Genomic DNA, 7,444 nt, shown 5'->3' with positions numbered 1-7,444 from the left:
TTATTTATTTATTTATTATTTATTTATTTATTTATTTATTATTTATTTATTTTTTATTTATTTATTTATTATTTATTTATTTATTAATTTATTTATTATTTATTTATTTATTTATTATTTATTTATTTATTTATTATTTATTTATTTATTTATTTATTTTGCTTTTAGGGCGCAGTTGAACGCGTTTCGTTTGGGCAATTTGCTGGACGACCATATCATAGAACTTTACTTGACGGCCCTCCAGGTAAACCCTAAACCCTAAACCCTAAACCCTAAACCCTAAACCCTAAACCCTAAACCCTAAACCCTAAACCCCTTCTAGCGAAGCCTGAGGCGCATGCACGTTGTTCTCTGTCTTGTGATTGTGCGCAGGAACGGATTACAGCTGAGAACTCGTAAACCCTAAACCCTAAACCCTAAACCCCAAACCCTAAACCCTAAACCCTAAACCCTAGATTTGTCGTGGCGGGTGCGGGCGGCGCTCTTTCTGCGCGTTTTCCGCGGGATTCTTTCCCGCCTAGTGCCTGGCAATTATTATTTTGACTATTTATTTATTTATTTATTTATTTGTTTATTTATTTGTTTATTTATTTATTTGCTGTTTCCACTTTCGGGTGTACAGACAGGCCGACACTGTCATCCTCAGCTGGTGGCCCCGCTACCAGGCCGGCCTTGGGGGGGCCCCTTCTTATGTATATTTGCCGGTGAGTCTTATTGTTTTGAATTAAATAATTAAACAATTAAATTAATTAAATCAATTAAATTAATTAATTAAATAATAATTAATTCGTTTGTTTGTTTATTTAATTCGGTTTTTGTTGCTTTTTTTCTCCACTTTTTTCCACTTCTTTAGACCCCTCATTTGTTTTCATTTAATGTTTTTGTCTTTGTTTTTTATTTTATTTTTTTAATTTGTGTTTCGTTTTATTATTTCATTTTAATTTCATTAATTTAATTGATTTCTTTATTCATTAGTTTATTCATTTCTTTATTTTGTGTATTTCATTTATTCCTTTATTTAACTTTCTCTTCATTTACTTTATTTCATTTGTGTCTTTTGGAATTTGCTTAATTTGTTTTGTTCTTATAATTTATTCAATTCGCTCTTTATTTTATTTATTTATTTATTTGATTTTATTTAATTCATAATTAAATTAATTTCACTTTCTTTTTAATGTAATTCAATTTAATTTACCTTAATTTTTGCTTTCTTTCTTATTGTCTCTGGTCTTCAACTCTTTCTTGAATTTCTTTCTTTTTTTCTTTCCCTTTTTTCTTTTTTTTGTTTATTGATTAGTCATTTAAGCTTCGAAAAACAGAACAAAACAAAATAAAACAAAACAAAATAAACAAAAGTGTTTTATCTTTTTGCTGCAGCGCCTGTCTCCCAAAGAACTGGATAGCTGCTGCTCCGCGCGTTTTATTTTAATTCCAATTAAACTGCCGATGCAAAAAAGCCAAGAGGAGACAAGTCCCCTTCACTTCGCCCTCGGCATCATCGACAGAGAGTCAGCAGCAGCAGCAGCAGCAGCAGCAGCAGAGCAGCAGCGGCAGCAGCAGCAGAGCAGCAGCAGCAGCAGCAGCACGGTAGCAGCAGCAAAGCGGAGGAGACGTTGCGCGGAGAGAATAGCGGCAGACGAAGAATGCCTCAGGGCCGACCGCTGCTGCTTCTACCGTTCTCGCGAAACCCCGAGGGTTTAGGGTTTAGGGTTTAGGGTTTAGGGTTTAGGGTCTGCGCTGCAGGAACGGGGCAGTGCGGGTGGTGGATTCAGTACAAGACCCCAAAAGCAGCTACAGTTTGGCACTGACGCATTTGCAAATGGTGGCCCACGAGTTGGAGTGGCAGCTGAGCATACACTCCAACGGCCGCGGTGCGTTGGGGTGTACGTACACCTCAGATTTCCGCGCTTTTCCCGTTTTTTCCCCGCTTTTTCGCTCCCCAGCGTTTAATTTACTTTCTTTTTCTTTTTGTTCTTTTTTCCTCTTCAAATGGCACTTTTTGCTTCCATTTTGCGACTTTTCGCGCCTCCCCATCCCTCGGGTGTAACGACTGCGCGTGGCTCGGGTGTATAGGCACCTCTGGCTGTACCCACTTTTGGAAAAAAGAAAAAGACGGATTTAATTCACTTTTAATTCACTTTTAATTCACTTTACTTCGCTTTTAATTTATTTTTAATTTACTTTTGTGTTCTTTCTTCCTTTGTTCTCCTATTAATTGCCAAAAGCGTCCATTTCGCCTTTTTATTCGCGCGAATTCCAGTGTACGTACACCCCAGTCCTGCTGCTGCGCTGCAGGACAGCCCAGGCAATATGTGGTCTCTCGCCAAGTCCCGGAGGTTCGTTTTGAATTAATTTTTTGATTTTATTTATTTCTTCTTTCCACTTTGCTTCTGCATGCATGCATAAGGCCTTTGTTGAAATTAATTCGAAAAAAGGACAAAAAATGGCGGAGAAAAACCCATTTGCTGCTGCTGCTGCTGCTTCTGCTGCTGCTGCTGCTGCTGCTGCAGCCTGGCTTCTGCTCGCTCGTTTCAAAGACAGGATATGAAGGATCCGTAGGACAATAATTAATTGATTAATTAATTGATTGTTTAATTACTAAATTAATTAATTAATTGATCAATTAATTAATTAATTAATTAAGTAATTAATTAAAATCGAACAATTAAAGTGGATAGAATGAATCAAAATAATGAATGCCTGCAGATGTAATTCATTCCATTGCCTCTTGTATATTTTCAATGAGCCCAACTAAGATTTAAAAACCAACTGCTGCTGCTGCTGCTGCTGCTGCTGCTGCTGCTGCTGTTGCTGCTGCTGGGCCAGACCTTGTGGACTGTTTCTACAGGGCTGCTGATGCTGAATAATGCAGCGGCGATTGCTGAAGGGAGGGGCCCGCAGCACGCCATAGGGACGAGAAAAGAATTGGCAGAAACCCTCGTAAACCCTAAACCCTAAACCCTAAACCCTCAGCAGGCGAGAAGCACGGCCCGCGGGGAGCTGAACCCGGAGCCGCCTAAACCCTAAACCCTAATGACTTTTCTTAACTCTTAGCTAACCCTCAAACTAAACCCTAAACCCTCCTAAACCCTAAACCCTCCTAAACCCTAAACCCTCCTGAACCCTAAACCCTCTCAGCAAACCCTAGCGCCTGAGGCTCCCAACGGGAATGCCCACAGGGTTTAGGGCTCGACGAAGCAGGGCCTTGCTTGCTGCTACCTCTTTTCAGGGTTTAGGGTTTAGGGTTTAGGGTTTAGGGCTGTGTTTGCTGCAGTGGCTGGAGTTGATGCTGAACAAATCGCGGACAGAGCTCTACAGCGATGAAGGGGAGGACATAGACTAATCCCCAAACCCTAAACCCTAGAGAATTGGCCTCAAACCCTGAAATGAGGGAGACAAAACCCTAAACCCTAAAAAGGGGTTTGGGGAGCTAAATAGCGTACAGTGCAGCGCCAAACTGTTTCAACGCGTGTTTAGGGTTTACGGTTTTGGGGCGCTCAGGTGTACGTACACCTCAGGGGCCCCCCGAGGCTCAGCTGCAACTGTTCCTTGTCTCCTTTTTATTTTTCCCCCTCCTCTCTCCCCACTAGCTAGCTAGCTAGCTAGCTAGCTAGCTAGCTAGCTAGATAGCCAATTAGCTAGCTAGCTAGCTATCTAGTTAGCTAGTTAGCCAGTTGGCTAGCTGGCAAGCTAGCTAGCTAGCTAGTTAACTGGCTAGCCAGGCCCACGTGGCTATCCAGCCAAATAGTAAGCCAGCTAGCTAGCTAGCTAGCTAGCCAAATAGCTAGCTAGCTAGCAAGCCATATATTTAGTCCCTTAATTACACACATATGCGTAGCTAGCAATCTTGGTTTGCAGCGGCTAGAAAAATAGCAGCAGCCTGCAGCGAAACTGCTAGCTAGCTAGCTAGCTAGCTAGCTAGCCAGCTGGCTGGCTAGTTAGCTATCTAGCTATCTAGCAAGCTCTAGCTAGCTAGCTAGCTGGCTAAATATCTAGATAGCTAGCTATGTAGCTGGCTAGCTGGCTACATAGCTAGCTAGCTAGCTATCTATCTAGATAGATGGCTGACCACCGTGGTGGCAAGCTGGCATGCTGGCTAGCTGCAGGAGTGCAGGCTAGCTAGCTCGCCCACTAGCTAGCTAGCTAGCTAGCTAGCTAGCTAGCGAACTAACTAATTAGGCAGCTGCTTTCTTGATCAAAACACGAAAAAAGGGAAAAGGGAAAAGTGATGATAAGGAAAACAAGAGACAAAAAAGACAAAAAGGGGAAACGGGGAAACAAAAAAGAATAAGAAGACAAAAAAAAGAAAAAGAAAATAAAAGAAAGGAGTAAGAAATAGCGAAACAAAAAGGAATAAGATAAATTAAAAGAAGAAAAAAGGGAGATAAAAGAAGAAAGGAAAAGAATTTTGAATTGCTTAATTTTCGCCTTCGAGAGAGCTGCTGGGGTGTACAGACAGCTCGCTCTGCTGCTGCTGCTGTGTACAGACAGCTCGTGCTGCTGCTGCTGCTGCTGCGCGAAATGTCTGAAGTTCTTTTGAATTAAATGGAGTCAAATGAGGTGAATGTGTTTTGTTCGTAATGTCTAAAGTTCTTTTCATTTCAATTGGAGTCAAATGAAAAGAAACATTTCCGAAAACGCGCTCGCTTGAGGTGTACGTACACCCCGCGAGGTGTACGTACACCCCGGGAGGTGTACGTACACCCCGAGAGGTGTACGTACACCCCAGCGATCGCGAAACATGCAACTAATCCATTTTTGCGATTTTTCCTTCAATTTAAGAAATTCGAAGTTCCATTTATTCTTTTTCTGAGTTTTAAATGCCTAAATGGCACTTCTGAGGGGTTATTTGATAGGAAAAGTGTCTTCTAAAAGGGCAAAATCGAGGAAATTCAGCAAACGCAAAAAGCACTGTTCGGGTCCTTTTCTGGTTTTTCAGACTCAAAAAAGACACAAAAAGATCCTTTTTCTCGCCACTTCTCTCGCAATTTAATAATTCTTTTCCTTTTTCTTTTATTTTCCCTTTTGCTGCTGCTCAAGTCCGCAGCAACTCCGCAGTCTGGCCCTCCAGCAGCTGCTGCAGCTCTTCTGTTGCTGCTGCCCAGCAGCAGAGGCGGCTGCTCAGCGCCCGGATGCTGCAGCAAATAAAAAGAAACACTTTTTGTCATGTTTATTTTCGGTTTTATTTTTATGAATTAAATCATTTTTAAATCATCTAAATATAAAGAGACTCTTTAGTTACTTAAATCTCTTTTGAATTCCATTATTTATAATTCAAACTCCTTAGCCCCTATCTACTTTTCTCTTTTTTTCTTTTTTTGTTTTAATGGCAGCAGCAAAAGATCCCCCATTTAAGGTTTATTTTAATTAATTTAATTCAGATTAACTCCCCCCTTTCCCGCTTGTATTTATTCTCTCTGCTGCTGCAACTGCTGCTGCTTTAGCTGCTGCTGCTGCTGCTGCTGCTGCTGACCTGGGCGCGTCGGCGAGAAGCACGGGGCGGACCCAGTCAACTTGAATGGTTTGCTGGATGCCATTTATTTTTCCTTTTAAAAGTCTTTTTGCCATTGCCATTAGCAGCAACTTTTCAACATTTTCCAAAGACACTTTGCAAGCTGCTGCCACTGCAGCAAACGACAGGCTGCTGCTGCTGCCCCCGCTGCTGCTGCTGCTGCTGCTGCTGCTGCTGCTGCTGCTGCTTGGCAGCAAAACTGCTCCTGCTGTGCTGCATGTGAAGGCCAGCCGCAGCAAAGCCACTGTTGCTGCTTTCTGCTCCAAAGCCACCAGGTGTTCTCTCAACTCCTAATTACAAAATAAATAAAAAAATAAAAAAATAAATAAATATACAATGATAATAAATAAAAATAAATAAATGAATTAACAAATAAATAGGATTAGAATGAGAAAGAGAAACAAAAAGGATGGAAAAAAATGAAAAAGAAAGAAAATTAGGAAACAAAAATTGAACAAAAAGTGGAAAAGACAGAAAGAGAAAAATAAAAAGAGGAAAAAGAGGAAACAAATATAAAAGAAACAAAATAATAAGATAATAAACTAAATAAAATAAACAAAATGAATAAAATAAATAAATAAATAAGTAAATAATAAACAAAATGAAGTGTGGGGCCCCACAGATTGCTCAATTTGCTGCTTGTGGGTTTCCATTATTTCCTTATAAGCAGCAACGCTTCCTTCTGCAAAGGCCTGCAGCAGCTGAAACAGCCACTGCTGCTGCTGCTGCTGCTGCTGCTGCTGCTGCTGCTGCATTGCCTCCAGCACGACGCCTTGCTGCAGCTGCAGCAGTAAAGCAAGTAAATAGTTTATAATAATAAAACCAAATGAAATGATTCAATTGAGATTATTTAATCACCTTAAATAGTCAATTGTCTAATTAGTTAATTAATTTATTAAGTAGACAATTAAACAATCTAATTACTTGTTCAAAGAACAATTACATAACTAGAAACAAACAAAAAGGAGAAAAGCAAAAAAAGGAAATTCGGGAACGCGGGGCGTTCAGGTGTACGTACACCTGAACTCACCAGTTCTCCGAAGTTGTAAAAGTCGGGAGCAATTAAAGCAGCAACAGAGATATCTTTTGCGATTTTTCTTCGATCTTTTTCTTTAATTGAATCTGAAAGAATAAAAGAAAAGTATTTAAAACAAATAAGGCCAAAGAAGAATTCAAAAACGCAAGAAAAAGCAGAAAAAACCATATACCCAAACCCTAAACCCTAAACCCTAAACCCTAAACCCTAAACCCTAAACCCTAAGGCGGATTCAGAAGACTGGCAGGAGCGCTGCTGCTAAGCAGCATCACAAACCCTAGATCCTCGAGAACCCGAAACCGTACTTCCTCGAAAACCCTAAACCCTAAACCCTAAACCCTAAACACTAAACCCTAAACCCTAAACCCTCGGCTTACTTGCAGAAGTGTAGGCCAAGTAGAAAAGCATCTCACGGCAGAATTCTCCGTATTTCTTTCTTGCCTGCGCGCCCTCAAACCCTAAACCCTAAACCCTAAACCCTAATCCCCAAACCTTGGATCCTAACCCCTAAACCCTAACCCCTAAACCGCAAACCCTGAAGCTCAAACCTTGCCCCCTAAACCCTAACTCCAAAACCCTAAAATGCAACCCCTAGCGTCGAAAGCCTAACCCCAAAACCCCACACCCTAAACCCTAAACCCTAAACCCTAAACCCTGACTCTGCAGATTTCGGCCCTGGCGAGATGGTAGGCGGCCTTGACGGCGGGGTCGACCCCACAGCTGGGAGCGGCCTTGGGATCGGCTTTTCTGGGATCGATCCCACTGGGATCGAGTGTGGGGTGAATGCGGGGATCGACCCCACACTCGATCCCGGGATCGGGATCGGGGCGCAGCGTGTGGGGCCGATCCAGCAGCTCCTCCGCCAACTCCACTTCTCCCTCTCGAGATCTAAAAAG

The 7,444-nt window shown here is 41.7% G+C and overlaps 2 protein-coding genes across 2 annotated transcripts; one reads left to right on the top strand and one right to left on the bottom strand.

Moving 5' to 3' along the window:
- Positions 1 to 1,377: 1,377 nt before the first annotated feature.
- On the top strand, positions 1,378 to 3,343 carry ETH_00004355 (uncharacterized protein; the record flags this gene model as incomplete). The annotated part of the gene is made up of 5 exons (XM_013380238.1): positions 1,378 to 1,675; positions 1,835 to 1,871; positions 2,296 to 2,336; positions 2,849 to 2,940; positions 3,275 to 3,343. Coding segments are annotated over 5 exons (537 nt in total), but the record flags the coding sequence as incomplete, so codon positions are not given.
- Positions 3,344 to 5,035: 1,692 nt separating this feature from the next.
- On the bottom strand, positions 5,036 to 6,956 carry ETH_00004350 (proteasome PCI domain-containing protein, putative; the record flags this gene model as incomplete). The annotated part of the gene is made up of 5 exons (XM_013380237.1): positions 5,036 to 5,135; positions 5,474 to 5,802; positions 6,133 to 6,294; positions 6,543 to 6,634; positions 6,926 to 6,956. 5 exons carry the CDS (start codon positions 6,954 to 6,956, stop codon positions 5,036 to 5,038), a joined length of 714 nt encoding a protein of 237 aa, XP_013235691.1.
- Positions 6,957 to 7,444: the final 488 nt, after the last annotated feature.

This window comes from Eimeria tenella, genomic scaffold (assembly GCF_000499545.2).
Source record: "Eimeria tenella Houghton genomic scaffold, Eth_scaff464, whole genome shotgun sequence".
Taxonomy (NCBI): domain Eukaryota; phylum Apicomplexa; class Conoidasida; order Eucoccidiorida; family Eimeriidae; genus Eimeria; species Eimeria tenella.
The sequence above is the reverse complement of the archived record's forward strand: the minus strand, read 5'-3'. Positions and strand labels throughout refer to the sequence as shown.